This window comes from Parasteatoda tepidariorum, chromosome 8 (genome assembly GCF_043381705.1).
Source record: "Parasteatoda tepidariorum isolate YZ-2023 chromosome 8, CAS_Ptep_4.0, whole genome shotgun sequence".
In the NCBI taxonomy this organism is placed as follows: Eukaryota; Metazoa; Arthropoda; class Arachnida; order Araneae; family Theridiidae; genus Parasteatoda; species Parasteatoda tepidariorum.
In genome coordinates this window covers 8867423-8891608 of record NC_092211.1, presented here as the reverse complement: position 1 = coordinate 8891608, position 24186 = coordinate 8867423, and the positions used below count along the sequence as shown (strand labels likewise).

General features: G+C 31.7%; 1 protein-coding gene across 9 annotated transcripts in view; it reads left to right on the top strand.

The window, feature by feature from the left end:
• The window catches only part of LOC107454192 (calpain-B), a 100624-nt gene that overhangs the window by 36930 nt on the left and 39508 nt on the right, over nt 1-24186 (top strand). For 5 of the 9 annotated variants that reach the window (XM_043051893.2, XM_043051897.2, XM_071184447.1 and 2 more), the window contains exons 2-7: nt 10611-10787; nt 14735-14804; nt 16501-16753; nt 19615-19783; nt 22365-22445; nt 23083-23183. In XM_043051893.2, coding sequence (XP_042907827.1) covers nt 10611-10787; nt 14735-14804; nt 16501-16753; nt 19615-19783; nt 22365-22445; nt 23083-23183 — 851 coding nt within the window. Of the gene's footprint in view, nt 1-2728; nt 2982-5760; nt 6022-10610; nt 10788-14734; nt 14805-16500; nt 16754-19614; nt 19784-22364; nt 22446-23082; nt 23184-24186 lie in introns of those variants that run through there. The other 4 variants (XM_071184449.1, XM_071184446.1, XM_071184448.1 and 1 more) reach the window with 3 other exon arrangements.

Here is a 24186-nt window from a genome sequence, read left to right as displayed (position 1 = left end):
AAGAAAACAACAAATAATTTTAATTTTGCATGTTACATAATTTACTGTGATTTTTTTTTAATACAAAATGCCTTAGATTTTCTTACGTATTAAAATTTAAAAATATAAGATTGGTAGGTTTTTATGTTAATCTTTAACATCTATACTTTAACAAGATTTATTAAAATATTTGAAACTGGAAAATGTATTTAGGTGGGAAAGTGATAGCTTTATTTATTTTTCTTGATGAAGTTTGACAAAGTCAAAATTTATATCAAAAGGGCTAGAAAAAAAATATGCAAAATGTATATTTTTGAAAGTTCCTTATAATAACTGCTTTTTAATTTAAAAAAATAACGTTCTAGTTATCATTTACTCAAAGTTTTTAATTTTTAATAAATCCTTACAATTTTGAACTCCTTGGATTTCTTCTTCTGATCTCTGTATGAACCCTGCTCATACCGCTCTATGTCAGCAAAAATAAGCAAGTTACAAATCCCTACCCAGTTTAGTTGTTCACTTAATATTTCAGCACTGCCTTGTTCTAATCAATCACATCCTATACAATAATTTTTTTTATTCTAGAAATTGATATGACATTTAAAAATTTAGCCATTATTAACACTTATTTGACTCTTCTATTATGAGTGGGGAGCTATTCCAATTTTTATTAAATCTTATAATGAAATCGAAGCGCAAAGAATTGAAGACATTTATTTGCTTAAAATGTACATATTTTAGATATTCTACTTATGTGTATTTAATAGAACTGGGTAAAAAATGTTTGGTTTGATATTTTAATTTTAGAATTAAAAAAACAAATACAATATTAATTTCTGAAATTCTAAAAATGTTTTTATACACACAAAAATATATACACAAAATTATACACACAAAAATATACAAAAAAAAAAAAAAAAAATTTNAAAAAAAACTATGGACCTATTTTTTTTAAAAAAAAATCTAACAAAATATTTTACTATTTATTAAATAATTAATAAGATTAATATAATTTTAGAATGTTGTTTACATAATTTCAATATCTTTGTTTTTAAAATTAAAACCACTGGGAGGCAAAGCCAGTTTTCGCTTTTCTCACCAAATCTTCTGATTCAGCATTGTTTTTTTCTTCTTAAGTCTACATTTAAAGTATCACCATTTCGTTTACAAAATATCTCATTATTATAATTTTATGGAAGAACATATTGTTAAAATGTTAATTTTATTTTATAACCGTTGATGAACAGCCGACCCAATTTTGGGTTTAGGACTACTACTAATGTTCAACTGCATAGCCTCGTAATTTTGAATCCAATTCAGAAGACAAGGGAACCCCTGGATCAAGTATTGGGAGAAAATTGCCTTCGTGGATGACTTTTTGATGGAACTAACCTGCATTTGCGTTACATGGAGAGGAAAACTACGTAGATCTCCCATGGTTAGTTCGACGGCAAGGGGACTCAAACCCATGATCCGTCTGCCATTCAGGATATTTTACCTCAACACTGTTGTCGGTACGAGCTGGGTACAGAATTCGTATCGACCAGCCATCACTGAGATTCGAACTCAGTTTACCTAATTGGAAGGCGAATGCTCGATCCCTTGAGCCACCACGGCTCTTAATATGTTAATTGCAGAAATATTAATGTTAATAGTTACAAAATAAACAATTAATTGAATTTTAAATAAAATCCCCTGTGCTTGGAAAACCAACAACAACTTAGAAATGCAGAATACGCGACACAACACGAATCAATTAATGAGAAGTAATTTTACTTGTTAACAGTTAACAATATCTTACGATAACCTTATATCATATAACAGTTCGTTTGTAACATTTCAAATCTCTCCTGAGTATTTTACAATTGCAAAATTTTCGATATAAATGTTTAAACATCTGGCAATATCTAATCTGTCATTCTCTTAAATTTTTATTTCATTTCATATTTTTTTGGTACTTATGACATCAAGTCAAGCGCGAACTTATAAAATGTAGATCCCGAGTGAGGTGAATTAATTTTTCTGAAAAAAATTAACTAAAAACATTGAAAATTGCAATAATTTTCGAACGAATTGAAATTTTGAGGGAAAAAAAATCGCTTTAACTTCCTAAATGAAAATAGTTTTTCAGCATTTAAAATTTCATCTCGTTGTTTTTCAACGAGCTGTAGATCAGACATTATGGTATTTTTTACTTACAAATTTAACAGTTAATAATTCTCGAACTTGTTTCAAATCTTAGTAATTTTATTCCATAGTACTCCCTGTATATTTTGCCCCACACCTTTGAAATTTCAAGTTTCTAAGTCTTATAGTTTTTGCGCAGTAAAGCAAAATGTAAGTTGGACACCCAAAACAGCAGAGGTCGTTATTTTTACTATAGATAGATTATTATTATTATTTTATATATTTATATTTTTTTAATGTGACTTGCAGGAGATTTGGGCTCGTGTTTTGTACACCTTTCGTAGAATACAGCTGAACGAAAATAAATAAATAAATAAAATAAAATTAAAAACAATGCATGCAATTTTAAAAAAAAGTTTCTCAATAACATTTATAAGAAAATGTTAAGTATTTTGAAAGAAAAAAAAAAGGATTTGTCAAACGTTCTAAGGAAGAGAATGGAAAAAGAACTTTGGCATAGAATGATATATAACTCTGTCAACGTCGCTCCTTATCACTCTTTGTTTTGTTTTTACACCTGCGGAACGGAATTAAAATCGTCTAAAAACACCGACATACTCTGAAAACCCCCCAAATTGTAAGAGAAAGAGAGAGAGAAAAAAAGAATTTTATTTATAACTCACTACCCCAGGGAAAGAACTTTCGTTTGCCATTTTGTTTTGCTTCGTGGTTATGATGACACATTACTTCAGCTGAGACACACGCGAGACAGAGTCAGGATTGTTATTGTGTCTCAATATATGTAAATTATGGTATTTTTCCATTATCGATATTCTTCTTCAAGTCAGAGCAGACGATGCTGGCCATCCAAAAGAGTAAGTTCTTTTTTTAATCTCGAGCTTTAGTTTAATTGTTTACATTTGCAATTTATTTAGGAAACTTGCCGTTTCATTGGTAAATTTGCACAGCGAGCTTTTTAAATCAATTTACATTAAATTAGTTATGAAAATAACAAAGTTTCATAGCAGTTAATATACAAAAAAAAAAATGTGTGTATGTTCTTTTTGGTATGTATTTATCTAGGTTTAACAAAGGTGATTTATAAAAATTTCGAATCCCATTACTTATGCATAATTAACTATGTATAATAACAAAATGACAGATTTGTCTGTGCGTCCTTATAACTAAAGAACCATTTATGTTAGTGTTCTGAAATTTAGAGAGTGGGTGAAAGTAGCAATGTCAGCCTTCCTAAATTTCATTCAAAAATTTCTATTTAATCGTTCAGGAGAGATGTTCAAAAAATCGAATTTTCTCATAGATTTAAAGCTATTGCCATAATAAAACCATTGATATAATAAAATAAAATAACAGACCTGCCCTAAATAGGGTATACGGAATAATTTTTTAAATTCTCAATTTAAGAAAGATCAAGTTTCATAACATAATAGGCAATGATGCAAACAAATTACAACAAACAGGCAATACAAACAAGCAATGAATGATACAAACAAACAAGTTACGCAATAATTCACCACTAAAAGTGGGTTGAGGAAGAAATTGATACAAATGAAACTGCAGACGATTTCAAAGATAGCGTCAGTGAGGTTTGCTTGCTTATAACTGTGTCATTAATCAAAATAAAAGAAAAGTTTATTGTACGTTTTTAGATCTTTAATTATTTTTAAATAGTATTTCTTATGAAATTTGAAACCACGAGTTTATTTATTTTTTTTTTTACATAATTATACTCTTAAAACACGTGTCTATAGAACTTCAATTCATATTAACGGTTTTTAAAATTTAAAAATATATAAATAATGTACTGAAAAGCAGAATTAATGAAGAGTAGCACTGGTAAAAAATTGCCATACTATTACTATTGACCGCAATAATACTTGATTCATTCCCATTAGTACCTTTTACCAGAATTAAAAATTTAAAAAAATAAGCTGCGTACTGAAGAGGAAATTCATTTAGGAAAAGCGTAGTAAATCGTCATACTATTTTTGATGCCGATGATGATAAATTAATTTTGGTAATAGGTACTAACTGGAATAAAAAAAAAACTTATTTCAATAACAGAATTAGTGGAGAAGTAGTAATAGTTAGTTTAGAATTTAAGTTTCTATTATTAAAATCAGATGCTTAATTAATTTTGGTAATAGATGCTAGCTAAAATAAAACTACAAGCTACGCAATGAAATGCAAAATTAATGGAGAAATTTTCGTTATAGAGGAATATAAAAAATCGCCATACTATTAATGTCGCCAATGGGTGGCGCCACTTTTGGTATTATAGCAATCAATACAATTTTAATCAATTTTAAGTATACAAATGTAGGTAAAATTAATAATGTAGTGGTTTTAAGATATGTATAACGTGGAAAGAAGTGTTTAAAGCGTCTCGAAAGGAATGAGTACAAGAAAAAATCGCTGTAAATTTAGACCATCATGAGTGGGCCTCGAGCTGTAACATCATTCCAAAGGAATTAAATTCATTATTATTTTGATGGGGTGAACTTATGAAAACGTGTTTTGTCTAATCTAATAAAGTAAAGCCACCAGTAAGGACAGATAATAATAATTTATAAATATGGAATTATTTTACTCTTATTAATTGCGTTTTTATGTCTTTCAGTTTTGTGCTTGATTTCGTAGTGTTCAGTACTGATTTATTAGTACTGATTTACTATACTGATTTAAAAGGTTTTTTCCCCACCCTGTGTGAAAAAAGGATATTCAGCTCGTATTAATATATAAAAGTCATAACAATATTCTTTAAAAATATTGTTTGCGAAACTAATTGCATTGTTGTTTCTCTACTACTGTAAAGAATTCTGATCAGAAAGCATAAGGAACTTCTGTATTCAGTATTAAAGCTTCAGTATTAAAGAAATTCAATTCAATTTCTTTAATGCTTCAGTATTAAAGAAATTGACTTAGTGAATGTATGAATTAACTAATCTTCAAGTTTTTGCGTAACCAAATTTTTCAACAAAAAATAAGCACCTTTTAAGCACTCTAAAAAAATATCATAATTAGGCAGGGTTGGCACATTTTTAACAATTGACGGTTTTAACCGACATATCAAAAAAAAAAACAATTTTTGGAATAGTTTTTAACAATTGTCAAAAATCATGAAATTTTGTATCAAGTAAAGCGAATGACGTTTTCATACGGACCGACGGTACGCCGAAATAGATTGGGATTGAATTAATTGTGAAAACGTTGAATGGAATGATGTGAGCAGTGTCTTTTTACATAATTCGTGGTGAAAATCAACACGGTAAAGGAAAAATCTCAGTTTGGAAAAGGGTAAATTAAGCATTTTTAAAAACACTCAATGAAAAAAGCACCTTTAAGGACTTTTGAAGAACGAAAATAAGCACCTTTAAAAGTACTTTTTAAAAAAGCTACGCACCCTGCATTATTCGTCATGACATCTTTCATTCGAATGACATCTTTCATTCGATATGATGATTTTTTAAATGGCGAGGATTTAAAGATAACGCGAGATCACATGAAGGAGAAAAAACAGAACAGGTGTAGTTTGCATGAACCAGTCTATTGAATCGTGAAAAGAGGAAGGAAAAAAAAAGAAACAAATAAACAATATCTTTTTTTGCGGAGGCTATCGGAATGAGAAATGCTGGTCTTCGTCCTCGCACACTCCAGTCGAAAGAGGAAGTCGCATAAAAATCATCGTCTCCAGAGGATACTGCGTATTTCATACGGGAGGATTTGATTTACGTACGGCAAATCTTTACCCGCCGGACCGGCAATTGAGGCGCGCCGTGGTTTAAAGATTATGGAATTGTATGTGTAGTGACGCACCATCCAAAATAAAAGATGCCCACGGAAGTGGTGACGTACTTCAATAAGAACCGAACGTCATTCCAATTCATAAAAAAAGTGAGTGTTTTGAATTTGTATTGTTCTGTGTAAATAGAATTTTAGAGCAAATGGCCTGTAGTTTACTCCTATAGTTTACATCATAGGCTTATAGTTTATCTATAACCATGTAGCAAAATTTTTTCGAGCTATTTGCGACAAAACCCTCTAGCAGGCCGGGATAGCCTGGTTGGTAGGGCACTTCGCCCATGTCCAAGAGTTCGTGGGTTCGATCCCCGCAGTCCGAACTCTCCCCGTGTAGTAAATGGTTACTGATGCACGTTAAATGGTCTTCTTCCCCATGTAACGCAAATGCGGGTTAGTCCCATTAAAAAATCTCCCAATACTTGATCCAGGAGTTCCCTTGTCTTCTGGATTGGGTTCAAAATTACAAGGCTGCGTAGTTGAGCATTGGTAGTCGTAAACTCAAAATTGGGCTGGTTATTAAATAAACTAACATAAAAAGGGCCTTTAAACGAGGCACTTTCTCTATCCCCTAGGAGCCGTTATGTTTCATTCACTTATATGGAAAACAATTAGTCCTTTTAGCGAAAATCTTTAGACAATAAAACAGCGTCTTAAATATTTCTATATAAATAAGCATATTGTTCGATAACGAGGTATTTATCTTTTGCAATGTCCAAAATAGCGCATTAATATTTTTATTTTATTGAATCACATAAAACGTTCAATAAATCTACAAAAGCGTTCTTCATTCTAAGTCTACCTAAATGTCATAAATTCATTGGCATCGTTTATCATAACTTGACACTCTTATTTTCTCTTTGAAGTACTAAAATTTGCCGCTAGTGAATATTAAAAGAACAAGGACGTTATATTAAATCACTGTAGTTTATTTTTAAATTCTAATGGACATTGTATCAAGAATTCAGTCGAAGAAACAATTTATTTCAAATGTATCGTTTATTTTTTTTTATAGGTTTTTTAAACTATGTTCGTTTAGGGAAGGAGGATTCGAACATCAGCTTTCGTCTTTTTACGAATTGCGCGTAGTTACAGAAACAATTTCTATGATTAATACTTGATATAGCGAGTGAATAAAGAAAAAAGAATAATAAGTGAAAAAAGAAAGTTATCAATGAATGGGCAACACAATGAATAAGTAATTCAGTTCGTTCGTGTAATTGCATTCAAAGACCACAATTTTAAAGATTTTTTTAAAATTAACTTTTTTTGTTGCTTTCTATTCTGAATAATTTTTATGCTGTTAAGTACAAGATTTTATGTTTTCTATTCGTTACTATTCGTACGCACTATTCGTTACTATATTTAAAAACAAATTTTTAAACGTGATGGCTCGAACCATGGTGGCTCAGGGGATAGAGCTTTCGCCTTCCAATGAGGTGAACCAGGTTCTAATTCCAGCGATGGCTGGTCGATACGAATGCATGCTGCACATGACTGGCACTGACCGCAATGCAGACGTTAGACTGAACATGGGTTATTCCCATTGCCGTCAAGCTAACCGTTGGAGGTTTTCGTGTTTTTCTTCTCAATGTAACTCAAATGCGGGTTAGTTCCATCAAAAATTCCTCCACGAAGGCAATTTTCTCCTGATACTTGATCCATGAGTTCCCGTGTCTTCTGGATTGGGTTCAAAATGACAAGACTAATGAGTTGAACATTAGAAGCATAAATATAAAACGTGATAGCTCAGTGATTAAAGGAACTGAGCTGTCATTGTGAAGGATTGGTGCTCGATCCTCAGTGAAGCCCATAGCTTCATATTGGTGGGTACCAGCTTGTTTGGGAGGTAAAGACTGCCGGTGCGTAATGCTGACCACATTATCGTAATTATATTATTGGTCTCGAAATCATGGAGCTTTAACCTTCACGATCCCTTGGCTCACAGCTGACTTTTGGGGAAAATAATTTACTTTTTATTTTTTAGTTTAGTTTAGTTTAAAAAGATTTTTTATCATAGAATAACAGTAACTTTACTATATTAGTACAATATTTTAGAGTCAATATTAATTATTTCTTCAAAAATTTAACGAAGTAAAATTATGTTTTAATTAATTCCGTTAGTTTATGTTATATTGTAAGAATCGTAGTATTTAAAATTTAGCATTTTAACATTGGAATTATTTTAGAGTGAGAGACGTACGGTCTTAAAATATATATAAAAATTGGGAAACTATCAAAAAAGAAAAGAAAATTGTCAGAAAAAGAAAATTGTATAATATTATTGTTGGGAAATCATCCACCCTTCACAATATTTCTCCAAAGAGCCCTGTATTTTATTTATTTTAAATTATACAGCTAAATAAAACAAATAAAATTATTTTTTTTATTTCATAACTAAGTATAATTAATATTATAGTAAAATTTCCACATCATAGCCTTTTAATTTAAAAATGACACTTTAAATGTAGTTTTTTAAAAGAAAATTTACTGTACTTATTAAAGTAGTTGTCAAACAAATAAATAAAAAATTCTGATTCATTGCTAGTTTTTTTAGTTACTGAAAAACATGAATAATCATTTCCTTGAATATTGCATCATATCATAAGTCATATAAAATGCCATGAATACAGAGGTTAATATTAAAATGAAAAATTCTTTTAACTCTCATTAATTATTTTAAGGTAGTTGTTAGGACATAAATTCTAAGGTATATTTTAGCTTCTTAACATGGATACATTCTTTCATTAATTTTAGACAGAAACAATTACAAAGTGTTGTTAAAATGCTTTGATAAAGCGTTGTTAAACCATGAATGCGAATTTATCGTGAAAATAAATAAATATATAAAATAAAATAAAATTTTTCATAGTATTCAATTTCATTAAGCGTAGAAAAGGTAATATGCCAATTTACATTTTTTATATGTTTATATTTAAAACCAGTAAATGAATAAAAATAATACGAAAAAATACCGTTAATATTATATTTATAGTTACCGCTGAATTATTTATTCATCAGTTGTTTAAAGGAATTTTTATTATGTTCCATTTTGATCGAAAAAAATATTGGACCTACAGAACAGAAAAAAACCCTGAATAACTTTTGATGTAATGATCGGATTTTTAAGTTGTAGGATCTTATATATTATTTTAACGTTATTTTAGCAGTGGACTGATCATTAATACACGGCTCCCAGCCGATCACCGAAGTCAAACATCACTGGCTGCTGTCAAAGTGCGGGTGGGTGACCGCTTGTATTAGTCTGCGTAGGGACCGAGGGTGTGCGGTATGGGTCCTCGTTAAACTATTCTACCGTAAAATGCTCGACTTCACTTGTAGGTCGTCGGGCTACCGAAGCGGGGGTGCCCTCCCCTCTGCAGAGGATCAAAAATTGTGATGGCTCGTCTTCGGATCATCCTCAGGGATGCTTCCCAGACCGTCGCCCGACCATTGGGCAGCTCTAGTGTGACGCAAATGAACTACAACAGCAAGTTATTTTAAGTTACAAATCAGACCCAAAAATGTAATGAACTTTTTTTCCCCCATGGATTTGTACTCTTACCCTCTAAATACGAAGGAAAAACGGTCTAAAGTTTGGATCCCTTCATCTAAATTTCAATTTTTGCTTATTTGACTGCAGTTTTTAAGCGAATGAATAATTTTTTGCACACATTTAAAAAATTCATTCATCCAAAAGTAATTCCAAGTAATAATAATTAATAATTATTTATAATTTTATAAATTTATTTAATAACAGATGAAAAAATTTTGAATTGTGAGGTATACAAATTTTTACATCATTTGTATGTAGTTTCATATGACTTAAGTATGTAGTTTTAAATGACAAAATAAAAATTTTGAACGGAATTGTTAATTTTAAATATAAGACTTTTTTATATTTGATGATTACGATACTATTTATTTAACCGATTTCGTTCGAAACCTTTAATCCAACCTCCTATCAAATGTTATTTTTTTAAAAAAAAAATTATTTAAATAAATGTAAGTTTTTTGGTCCAAATATAAAAATTTAAAAAAAAAAAACATTTATACTGTTTTANTGAGACTCCAAATTTAAAAAAAAAAAAAAAAAAAAATCCCAAATTTTTATAAAACATGCTTGTGTTTGACATATGACCTACCTACACAGTAAAAAAATTAACATAATGTTTATAAATAATCATTTATTGTTCGTAATATAAATAAAATTATTTTAATGGTGTCGCACGTCATAAATAAACTTACTAATATCAATATCGAACATCTGCTGCCCGGAAATCAGAACTGAGTGCGCCATTTTTTTTTTTTATTATNACTGAATGCAAGGTGATCAGAAGCTAGTTAAATGTGTTTAGAAACGTGTAAATATGAAAATATTTTGAATAAATAATTTTAATTTAATTTATGGATGACACTGATGGAAAAGAAAATTTTGGAATAAAAACAAATAAAAATGATAGAATTTGATAGATTAACTATTCTAAATAAACATATAATAATAAAATAAATAAGTAAGTAAACACCAAAGAAAAGATTATACGAAGAAAAAATACCCTACAAAATCATAGAAATCGTAAGAAAATTGTTTTTTAAATTGTTTAATTTGTTATTATTAAGGGAAATGTAAAGTTTCTGTGTAAAAAAAGTGATGTTTTTAAAATGTGTGAAAAATGTATTTTCAGTATGGAGAACGAGGATCCGGCTTCCGTCCTAAAGGCGAAGTCCAAGATTTCCAAAAGATTCGAGAACGTTGCCTGCAATCGGGGTGTCTATTCGAAGATCCTGATTTTCCTGCTTCTGATTCTTCTATTTATTACAGTCGATCCTGCTCTGGTAGAATTAGGTGGCAAAGACCTTCCGTAAGATCCAATTCCATTATTCTTATTTAATCGTCTAAAGGATTTTTTTCGCCTATTTAAAAAACAAAAAAATTATATTTATTTATTTTGTTATTACGACTTCTCTAGCGCATAATAATTCTGTTTTCATGATTGTTGTGACAGTCATTAATAGCAGATAAATTAGTTAGTACCGTCTCTTTAATTTGCATCCTGTAATGAAAATGATGCAACATTTTAATATGAAGGCAACCCGTAGTTTTTTTTTTTTAATTAAATAAATTTTTTATTTATAAAAAATAAACAGAAGGGACAATTCAAACATGGTGTAGCATCTGACTGAGGGTTTTTTGATGACAAGGGCTGTGAGCAGTGCTTACTTAACACATTGAAATCCTCTTATTTTCAATTTTTTCTTAAAAAAAGGTAATAATTTTAAAAAATTACAATTAGAAAATTTTTACTTTTGAGATTAAGTTTGGAGAAAGAAAGAGTTGAAAAAAACTTATTTAATGATTTTCAGGGATAAAGTGTTTTGACCGCAGACGCATATTTGTTTGGTGTATAATTGTATCTTTTTTTTTTCTTCAGTTTATTCCTAAAATGAAATTACCTCAATAAAGGTTAAAGTAAAAGCGAAAAAAAGAAGAGAGGGAATCATACGATTTTCTTACTGAAGTATGGGAGAGTGCTTGTGAATTGCTTATATTCGTTGGCTAGAGAATTCAATATTCTAAAATATGCTTACTGTGTAATACATAATATATGAACTTCACCAAAATTAAAAAATATTCATTGACATTTATAATGTTTTTCAATTAGATTGAAACATATTTGCTGAATTATCAAAAATTTCAAACAAAATTAATAATTTTTTGAATCTGAAAAACATTTGTTCATTTTTAAGCTCAGAAAACACTATTTAGCAATAATATATAGTTTGCTTGTTTAAGTTATTTAGATACCGTTGATTTTGCTAAAAAGGGAAATAAGGGTTCCCTTTTTAGTATACAAAATTAAATAATAAAATACTTTTTTTTTCTATTTGCAAAATTGTAACAAATACTATTTATACAAATCGTGTAATTCCTTAATTCATAAAGTTTAAAGTTAAACATGAGGAGTTATAGGCATGTGATTTCACAAATATATTCACTATGTAAAAAAAAATTCCGCATGCCCCCCCCCCCGAGAAAAGCATACAAAATTATTTCCATGAGCAGAACTTGAATTAGTTCATAAAATTTCAAGAGAAGTGAATGATGTTTAAAGTACATAACACCGCAGCAGTCTGTCACAATAAGCGTATGAACCCCAGATAACTGAACTGAAATCAATAAATAATCAGTTAAATCAGTAATTAATTGGTAACTAATCTTTCGACTCATAGACTTACGAATGAATATCAAGAACATTTTAATAGTTCCTTTATTTATTTTATATTACTTCAAATAAAAAATTAGAAATACAGTACAAATGATCGTTTACAGAAGTTAAAAGTGCGCTTTCCACAGATAGCTTTGTTGCATACGTATTTTGACATTCTACGTTTCTTAGATGAACAGAAAGTACAAGCTCTGCTCTTGGAGCTCTGGGGATAGAGCGTTCGCCTTCCAATGAGGTGAACCGGGTTCGAATCCTAATGATGGTGGGTCGATGCGAATTCCGCCTCCGGCTTGCACCGATTACAGTGTTAACTTGAAATATCCTCAGTGGTTGACGGATCATGGTTTAGAGGCCCTTTGCCGTCAGGCTAACCGTGGGAGATTTTCGTCATTTCCCTCTCCATGTAACGTAGTTCCATCAAGAAGTCCTCCACGAAGGTAAACTCCCCCCACTACTTGATCCAAAAGTTCCCTTGTCTTCTGGATTGGATTCAAAATTACGAGGCTACGGACATTAGTAGATGGAAACCTTAATTTGGTTCGGCTGTTCAACGATGGTTATAAAATATACATAAGAAAAACTCTGCTTTTGTTCGCTGCATCTGTGGGCTTTTCCATATTTCAAAAAATCTTAAATGTTTTGATAAAACTCAACATCCCACTGCTATATAGGCGAAGATAACAGATAATCTCGAAACGAAACAACTGAATAAATGTGCTTATCACTTTTTGGATAACTCATTATAGTAGTTAGGAAGACATTGTGAGTGAGGTAGTGCCAGCACCACAGAAACATCTTGAATTTGCATGACTGGCAGGAGTCGGTAACTTATGAGACGAATGTTTAGTTTTCTAGGTTTAAAGGAGAAGAAATAATTTTTACTTGTTGCCTCTTACGTTGTCGTTGTAGTTCCTTTACGTCGCACAAGAGCTGCACAATGGGCTATTGGCGACCGTCACTGAGGATGATCCGAAGACATGCCATCACAATTTTGATCCTCTGCAGAGGGGATGCCACCCCCGCTTCGGTAGCCCGACGACCTGCACGCGAAGTCGAGCACTTGACTGTAGAACGGTTTAACGAGGACCGATAACGCACATCTTCAGTTCCTACTCAGGCTGATCAAAATGGTCACCCACCCGCTTACTGACAGCAGCCAGTGATGCTCGACTTCGGTAATCTGCTGGAAACCGTGCCTTAACTATCTGTCCACTGTAGGACCACATCTTACGTCTTAGTACGTATTATGCCGTAAATAATGCGTTATCTCTGATACGTTACGTCTATGTGTTATGTCTTATCGCGTTACACTCTTGTAAAATTGTTAACCTCATTTTGAGAATTAAAATTATTCAAGTTATTCATCAAGTTTTCCCCGTTCGATTCTAAAAAAGTTCAAACCAACTTAATATTTTTTAAAGATTAAATAAAAATTTTCGTATATTTCAATTTTGCTTACAAAGGAAAAAAAATTGAAACTAATAAATAAATTTCTCGGTCATTTATTCTTTTTTATCTTTATGTATGAGGTAAATAAGTACAGAGAAGCGAAATTTGAAATTATTCTTTCTTTTCCAAAAATATGTTTCGATACTTGAAAAACATTCGTGACAATTGAAAGCAAAAGGGTGTCGTCTTCCAATTCATGGTTATATACATTTTGGACAAGCTCCAAAGTTACTCTACGCCTCTCCGTGTTTTCCATTCTATGTGGGAGAGAAAGGTGTTTCTCAATTGCGGTTTGCTAGTGACATAACACGAAAAAATAACATCATCCTATTAAATATTAACCTCGATGTCTTCTAATATGCTATTGAACATAACAGCGTGATATATTCTCTTCATTCATTCTTGGTTCGGTCTTATTATTTATTTATAACAAATTTATAAAATTACACTGTTTACTTACATTTCTTACTCATTCACTTTTGTTTTATTTAAATTATTAAGTAGTAAAGAAAGTTAGAGAGATAAAAAGGACGATCATCCTGAATAACTTTTTATCTAATGATAGGATTTTCACCTACTCGGACTCATATTTAAAGGTTCACGTGTGTGATCCGACTATGATAATTTTTCATGGGTTAGTCCCTCTACCGTTAGACTAACCATGGGAGGTTTTCGTAGGTTTCCTCTCCCTGCAACTCAGGTGCTGGTTAGTTCCATCAAAAAGTCCTCCATGAAGGCAAATTTCTCCCAATACTTGATCCAGGAGATCCCTTGTCTTCTGGATTGTGTTCAAAATTACAAGGCTAAGGAGTTGAACATTAGCAAACCCAAAATTGGGTCGACTGTTCAACGACGGTTATAAAAAGCCAGCATATTCCAACTTTTTATTGAAACGTATTTGCGTGGGGGAAAAAAGCAAGATTTACAGAAACCATGGTAATGAAGAGGGGAAAAGTGTGGAGAGTAGAGAAGTTACGTAACTTCGAGATGCCAATTCTATGTCGAAAAGTATAGGCAAGTGTCACTCAATTATTTTGACAATTAATTTGAAGCAAATTTAGAACTATATATAGAAACCTAACCTTTTGTTCTCATCCGTGAAATTAAGTAACTGGTATTTTATTTTGATTTAGGAATTAAGTGATGAACCCCGTCTTTTTGTCGAAGGAGCATCTAGATTTGATGTCGTTCAGGGGGAACTAGGTGAGTACTTTTTTAATGATTTTTTATTAAAATGCTTCTGTGTCCTCTTAGCAAATTGAGGTAGTTTTATTTCGTGGCACAAAATAAGTAAACTGAAATACTAATAAATACTAAAGTATTTATCAAACATTTTACAACAAAGAAAAATCTATTTAATAAAGATTAAAAAAATTAGTAATCTATATTATATAAAACGCTAATACGTGTGTATCAATGAAACCGATGATATTTCTTTTCTCGCGTTGGCAACAGTTTTCATTTTTAATTGATGGGCTTCGGCGCGCAGGAGCACGTAGTGAGCATCATATGGCTAATCTATATTATATAAAACGCTAATACGTTTTAATTGATAGGCTTCGGCGCGCAAGAGCACGTAGTGAGCATCATATGTCTAATCGGGTGAATTCTCACCGAATTATCAAAACAATTCTCACAAAACTATCTTCATCGAAGCCGATGCTTTACATCCGGCGTTCAGTACTATTTCATATTGTTTTACAACACATGGTTTTAGGCCTCCGGTGGGAAAGACTTTAAAACAAAACTTACTACAGTTACTTTTCTCAACAACTGAAATTTAGAATAGTGTGATTAAGAAAAATACGTGAACTGTTTGCAATTTCAAATTAATATTGAAATGCACAGGTTTAGAATTTTCTACAGTGAAAAGTTTTCTGAACTTCAGTGTTAAAAAAAGTATACAAAAGCTAGACATTAAGAACGTATCTAATGAGCGAGCATCGGATTGCGAAGGAATCCGAAATGAACTGCGAAAGCAGTTCCGGGGGTTGGCGAGCGCTAGCGAGCAGGGGGCGAAGCCTCCTAGTGATAAATAATGATAATGTTAAGAGAAATATTCGATTGTAAATGTTTACAGAATACAAAAGAAAGAAAATTAAAAGGTGAGAGATGGAATCTATGGATCCTACTCTGCTATAGCGTCATTCTGTGAAACTGAAAAATCTCGCGCAGCAGAAATTGAGTGCTACAGTTTCGGTTACGCTCGTTATACGCTCGTTAAACTTCGTTTTTTCTTGTATGTTAAATATGAGATTACTCAGAAAAAATCCTTCTACATTTCTTGATGTCTTTAAACAACTGAAATTTTAAACTGGCGTGCATTTCCAAAGACAATTTTTATTTTATTTGAATTTTTTTTTTAAATTTAGTTTTATCAGGGGTGTCCAACTGGGGCCGCATCCGGCCCGCGGAGTCTTTTTTTGTGTTCACATGTGCCCCTATTGGGGGCACATGTGAACAATTGAAGTCATTTTTCTAAAGTATCATAAAATACAGAAATATTTTATTGAAAAATCTCAAAAAATTCCATAAGGCAAAGAAAAGACTATTTAAACATATGGACTTCTTTACTGTGTAAAATTGATATTTTTTGAAAAATGAAGAAATAAAAAAAATTTGTTCACATGTGCCCCCCTCTCCCCTACTTATCAAACGTGCTTATATTACTGCTGCTTGTATAGAAATTTTTAATAAATACATTTATTGTATGCTTCAAATGTAAATGGGACATTCATTTTGAGTTTACCTGTTTTACCTAATTCCTATCTGATTTGCCATTTGTTTATTTCTGTTAACTATTTTGTTTGAATGTAAAAACAAGGTTGAAACTGCGCATATTGTGAAACTGCATTTGTTGCGTATATGCTGAAATTATTATTTTTTCCCTCAATGCTAGGTGATTGTTGGCTCTTGGCTGCTGTTGCCAATTTAACCCTCAATGATTCCCTCTTCTTCAGAGTGGTCCCAAATGACCAGTCTTTTGTTAAAGATTACGCCGGAGTTTTCCATTTTCGTTTCTGGCAGTACGGTAGGTGGGTGGACATCGTGGTGGACGATAGGCTGCCTACTTGCGGTGGACAACTGGTCTTTATGCATTCGAAAAACAACAACGAGTTTTGGAGTGCCCTTCTAGAAAAAGCATACGCTAAGTAAGAAAGTAAATATATATTGTGCGAATAAGCATTAGAATTATTCGTTGTGTTTATAAAATCACATTATAAAGTATGTTTTGATGCAAAGCAACAAAAAACAGATTTCATAAAAATAGTCAACAAATAGCAGCAGTAAGAGTCAACAAACAAAAAATAGACAACAAAAAATCAAAAACTACTGGAAATTTTTTTTCCTGAATTTTATTTCGAAAATCGTGCTTAACAGGGGCGATTCTACGACACAAAGGTAAGATACTCTTGGTTTACGCCTGATTTACTTCTCTTCTACTAAATTCATTTTTTTCTATCGCCTCTATTTATTCCATGAACCCCAAAAAAGTTTATGGACAATATTGAATTACTAATTACAAAATTGTAATCATTAATTCAGTATTGTAATTGTAATCATTGTAATGTACAAAATTGTGATCAGAAATGGCACGTAATATTTTATAAGGCATTTTTAAAAAATTTATAAACTCAGTTGCAAAACTGATCACATTAGTGTGTCGTGTGCTCAAAATTACGGTAGGTTTTGACAAAAATAATTGTATGAAGGAAGGTTATTAGAGGAATTTAGATATTCAAAAAAAAATTAAAAAAAAGCTGGAAAAAGCAATAAAAATAAAAGATATGTGTGTTGGCAAGACAGGACTTCATCAGGGTACACACTGCCTGCCAACACACAGGAGCCTTTCTGTTGTCAGTGGAGAAACCAAAACTGACAGCTTTTTCTGTATTCGTAAATTAAATTCCAATTTTGATTAGAGAGGTAACAGAACTAACACATAGAGCCTCAAATGAGGGGTTTTACCAGTACAATTATATTTGTTTAAAGATATAGAATTGATAGTTGATATAGTATGAAAATATTTACCCCGACCTGCCCCAATTGAGGGCATACGGGTAAATGTTTATTAAAAACCAAGTAAAAAAAACATTAAAGAACATAAAATACAAAATATTTTATGTTCTTTAATGTTTTTTTTACTTGGTTGATATAGTATGTACCACACATATAGAATCAACTATGGTGACAGCCTGTTGATTCATATGCTATTGCTTTCAGTGTACATCGATAACATGTTTGCAAATTCACCCAATGATTAAATGTATTGCAATTTTTGACATGGGATGGTTTTTCTAAATGTTATTTCACTCCGAAAGTAGTTCCTGGAGATCTTTTTCCTCCTAAAACTGAGTTCGAAACTTACTAGGTTGCAGTCTTTAACAATTGTGGTACACCCGCAGTATTGATCATCTGTTTATCACTGAAATTCACAGATCGTAAAAAACTTTCATTCTTCATGAAATAAACTGATTTTGTTTAATTTCTATTTTTTACATTGCTTCGCTCAAAACTGTGTGGAAAAGATGTTACTTATTTTGCAGCGACCTGGGAACTTCCTTCATCCCTGCCCGATTCCGAATGAAAAATCAATCTACTTCTCCATTTTTTTTTTTTTTGAGCCAAGAAATTGTTTTTGTTTAACTAATTCCCTTCTGTTTTTTTTGTAGTTCTGTTTCATATCTTTGTACTTTACGTGTTAGTAGTTTTTCTTGTGTATCTTCTTTTTGGCGGAAGAATTATGTTCATTATCACCTGCTGTGTTGCAGGTTTCAGCTGTCAGTTTGTTGCAGGTTTCACTCAGTTGCAGATTTCATCATCAATTTAAAATTCAAATTACATATTTTTTTCTAGTTTTGGTATCCACAAAAATGGACAGCTCAAAGCGTATCAAACTAAATAAATTAATCGATCCAGTCCTATTTAGACTTCTTGTTGGTTTCCCAAATCACGGAAACTTAATTTACGTAAAAGTTGAAAGCAGAAAATGGTTCAATTAACAATTTTAAATGCTTCTTTAATCTTTGTAAATGAATGTTTCTTACTAAATTTATGTGTCTTGTGAAAGCATTTTCTTATTTAACTTACGGGGATTTAATTTAGCTTATGTCTGACATTAATGATTAGTTGATACAGTATGTCGAAATTAATAGTTGGTCACATTAGTATGTCTTTGCCATGTTTCTGTTTTGCATTACTACTGCAAATACGCGCGCAATTCTGATTACTTTTACATGAGAACAAATTTTAAATACTACTAGAAACTTATGTCTTACTTTGAAATGAATATAACTTTATAATCGATTGCGTGTATTTTCAACGAGAGATATAGTATTGGACAAACTTTACGATCGCCACCGATTACAGGGTACCTAAATATTTTTCTATATCCAATGCCCACCTGTGTTAACATTTCGTCAATTCAGGCATTTACAGGACAGATTTGTTGGCCACCCTTTTAGGGGCTCTATAATAAGTGGGCCACCGTTGCTCCCACAGTAAGGACAGATAGTACGGAGAGTAAAAGAACATACATGCTTTTTCTGGAATTCGAACCCAAAACCTTTTTGATGCAGGGTCAGATCCCTGACCCCTGCACGGTCCAGTCGGCAGGCAAATAAATGTAACAAATGGCGATTTAAAAAATTGTAGTCGCCATTTTTTTCGTCAAAAATGCATTACATTTCGTTTCTTTTATTTTTTTTTATCATTATTTAAACTTTTCTTTATTTTAGAAGTTAACCTTGGTAGGCTTACCATGTTTTTAATTAAAGCTTTAATTTATTAATGTCAACCGCTTTTTGTAATAGTTTAAATTTAATCATTAGAATAAAAATTAAATTTTTAATTTTTCAAAAAATGGGTACATGTTTTGAAATGTGGCCCCCATTAATAATGCTGCAATAAATTGTATTCGTACTGCAAAAAATTAAAATTACTACAACCGGCCAATGGCCAGTCGCGACATATCTTGATTTTGCCCTCTGTAATCTATATTTGTGGTCCACAGACTTCATGGGAGCTACGAGGCATTGAAGGGTGGTACAGCGTGTGAAGCGATGGAAGACTTCACGGGAGGAGTGACTGAAGTGTATGAACTGAGTAAAGCTCCGCCTAATTTCTACAAGATCCTCCACAAGGCATTTGACCGGTGGTCACTCCTGAGCTGCTCTATAGAGGTAACTTTGTCAAACATCGCAAATATCAATGTTTTGTAATTAAAATCTTAATGCTTTCGAAGCTTAACTTATATATATGTAACATAAAAAGCTTCAATTGATAATTTTAGGACATTCCTTTTCTGTAAATATTTTTCTTAATTTATTATTCAAAACGAAACGCTCTTTCTCACACTTTAAAATCCACATCCAGTCTTTTAATCTATTTTTAGTTCAAGTATACATTAACTAACATTTTAAGCTTTATCCCTCTAACTAACTCGTGAGATAGACTTTTTCCCCGGACCTATGTAACAAACCCATTATAACTACTGAGATTTCCCTTATTCCCTAAATCAAAACACTTTACGGATTTACTTTGCAAGATTTTCCTTAGCTTTTATTGACGAGCACAACGATTTTGTGTCACTCTACTATTCATTCTCTAATAAAGATGAGTAAATAAAATTGTGTGCCTGTTTATCCTGCTCGCATGACTACCACCATTAGATATATTTTAGAATCCTAGTCAGAGGATTCGAAAAAATTATGCACTTTAGGGTTTACAAATTGCTATCAAGGAACGCTACGATTAAGGAAACGAACTCACAAAAAAAGGCTTGTGAACGAAGCACCTTCAAGTTTCAATCGGCAATCAGATATGTTTTGATGTTCTCTATACCCATCTTTCTTACCTGCAATTTGTCAAATTTCTATATTTTTTTCCTTTCTTAAATATTAATTTAAGAATATTAATTAAGAACTACGAATTTTTTTTTTGTATCGCACTACTCACTACTTTTTTTAAAAAAGTAGTACACTGCAGACTACGAAAAAAAGTTTTGACTACAGTAGTTTCACTACTTATAGTTTGCTACTTCTGATCACTGCACAGTGGACCAGAAAACCATGATCTTTGGCCAAAAGTCAAAAATTAAGTTTCAACTAATATATGTTTAGGCAGCTTTAATATCGACCAAATTGAGTATTTATAATCATTCCAAACATTGTAATTTACTTTTTGGATCGACGAGAGTACAATGTAGTGAAAAGCATTTTAAATTTTTTTTAAATGTAACTTTTAAATTTATATTTCAGAAATATGCATAGGAATTTCGCCTTACTGTTGCATTTTTATCAGAGTAATTAGTCTGAAATTATAGTACAATTTTTCAATTTGTAGGATTAGTTAATACTCTTAACAAACTTATAATTTGTATCTTATCATGTGACATTTTACAATGTTAGAATCACTTTCAAACCTTAGTTCCAAAAAGATCCACGAGGTAATTAGCTAACCTTTTTTTTGTTGTCTTCTTTGATGTTTCTTCTTTCGAAAAAACCTGCCCCATTTTTACCGTATTGCAAAGGTGGACTAAATATACCGACAAACAAAAATTATTTTCTTTTTTCACGTTTTCCCGTTATTTTGTAATATTACTTCGGAAATATAATTTGCTTTTCATTTTTAATATAAAATTACGAAAATTANATTTTCACTGAGCTGGTCATTGTGTGAAGGGTTGGGATTGCAATACCCCATCTGCAATTTGAAGTCCATCCCACATATGGGTATCAGTTTATCTGGGTTTGAAAATTTATTTTGTTTAATTATAGTCTAAAAACTTTGAATTAGGTGTATAAGTTTTTAACATCATTTTAAGCTATGTAATTATAAAAAACAAACAAATATTTGAACGAAATCGGTCGTATAGTTCTTTCGAAACATCTTCACCATCATAGTAGGCCAGACAGCCCAATGGGGGCCAATGCCTTCCCTGGAAGATTTCTCCATAATGACTTCCGGTTTATCTTTGATCTTCAATTCTTTTCATTAATTGCAAGAAAATCAGACTCCTCCGACTAAACTGTTGTTCTTGCAAAACGACAGATTAAAAATACAGCTTTAAAAAAAAAAGAATCTTGGCAGACTTTGTTTTTCTTACACACAGTGTCGTTGGGGGAACGCAAGAAATTTTAGCATTTTATGTATAAATATTTTTTAAATAACAGTCGAAGGTACATATTTCTATTTCTAACTGTATTTGGTTTGAAATTCTCTAAATTACCACAATTTCCCACGTTATCAAAATGGACGAAGACCGTACCGTACCACGAAAAAGAAGCAGGCCGAATTGGAGATGGATAGATGACCTAGAAAGAGACCTTTTTGTCTAAAACTAAAAATTAGAAAACACTAGCAGCTAAAAGGATAGCCAGAAAAAAACACTTCTTGAGAAGGCCAAGGCCCACCCTGGGGTGTTGAGTCATTGATGATGATGATGATGACCACGATTACCAAGTAAATGTTTAATTTTTTTTATTTGAATTCGAAAAATAATTTAATAATGAAATAAAAAACAGATGCAGACCCAATACATACATTTTACAAAAATACATAATTTAAGGAAAATGAAACATTTTATCAAAAAACGGTGCGACCCTTCACTTCTTGTGACTCGATTAATTTTAAACAATATTTAAGGGAATACTTTAAACAATTTTAATATAGGCTTATTAATAAAGCAGAAACATATGTTGCAACTTATGACACATATTTTATTTTTAAATAATAATTCTTAAGTCTAGTTTTCTTTTTTAGCCAGATCCAAATATTGTGGAGGCTGAAATGCCCAATGGTTTAATAAGAGGACACGCCTACAGCATTACCAAAGTTAAGCTAGTAAGTACAAGTCTATTTTAATTTTTTAAAAAAGTATGTAATTAAAAAATTCTTAATGGAACCAAAGTAAGTTTATATTAAAAAACGTCGTGGAAATTTAAACAAATATTTTTGCAATTAAATACGAAAAATATTAAGAAAGGGGAAAATATCATAATATTTACATTCCTATACAACTGAAAAGAGGAGGAGTGGGAAAGGGAAAAGGGACCAGACATGGAACTGGTCATCGCTCCACAGAAGGCGTATTCGAGCGTTGCAAATCACGAATTGCGAACTCAAAGCAATAAAAAAGAATATTATTCACAAAAGAGAAGCGTTATGTCATGTGACGACAGGGCCTTAGGAAAACAGTAAAAGATAAGTTTTTAATGAGAAAATTTATTTTTTAAACAGGTTCCTGCTGTTGCTTTGTTTTCTAAAGATGATGCTTGTAAACTTGGTAAAATATAAGTAAAAGACTTTTTTTAACTTATCTCTTCATTTGTTAAAAACTATTTTGTACGTAGTGAATAATGTGGTTTAACAAACTGAGGTTGAATCTAAGCGTCTCTACCAATCTTGCTGATAAAATTGTAACTAATTTTTTTACCTAATTATTTTAAAAGCTTGATTTTTTCTTCTTTCTCTTTTACAGGTAGAGGTTCAGACATCTCGAATCAAAGGTAAAATTCCATTGCTGAGGGTGCGAAATCCTTGGGGAAACGAGTGCGAATGGAGGGGCGCATGGAGTGATCGGTTCGTAAAACATTGGAAATCAACCTCCTCTCTGCAGGTTCATTTTATAAAAAGTTAACTTATAATTCTCTTTGCGATCAAAAAGTTTTTTTCGTTCGGATCCTGCCAAATTTTTTTTTAAAATTTGCTTTTTTGGTTTTGTTAATTTTTTCTTTCTTACGAAATATAATTTGAAAATACTTTCGTTACTTATAGATTTTTGTTTTTCGAATTGGAAAATTTATTTAGTGAAATAATGTTGTTGTCGTAGGCTATTAAGGTATTACGGGTGCGATTGCTTTTGTTTTCCAGTGGTGCCATCTCGGGCCAAAAATTCGACTTCTGCCACACCCATACGTCACACCCGTTTATAAAGCGAACCATTCATACATCCATTCATTCATTCATTCACAGATCGTAATTTTACTAAACATATTTGACATTTTTGTGTTCATTAATCCATTTGACTGGATGCAGTTTTACACAAACCTTATATTAAAAGGTTTCTAATGAATACATTAATTTATAATAATATTCAATAATCAATAATGGATTATATATCAAGTCTATACCATATGGTTATCAATTTAAAAATATCATTTGTCAATGGCATTTAGGGTGGTGTGCCCTGCCTGCAAAAAGAGAGTGTTCCCGTTCACACTTTCTTGGATAAGAATTCTGACTACAGATAGAATACTTGTTTTACTTAAATGCAAACAGGCGTAACACTCTAAGTACAAGCATAACTGCTGCTTGTTATTAATACAGATTCAATGTTAAGAATCATGAAAAGGCTAATAGCTCAGAAAGATCGATATGAGTTGTTCGAGTTCGCCTTTCATTAAGGTGAACCGGGTTCGCATCTCAGCAATGGCAGTTTGATTCAAATCCAGCTCGCACCATCAACAGTACCAACGTAATATATCCTCAATGGTAGACGGATCATCGGTTAGTGTCGCTTTGCCGTTAGGTTTACCGTGGGATTCTTTCGTGGTTTTCCTTTCCACGTAACGCAAATGCGAGT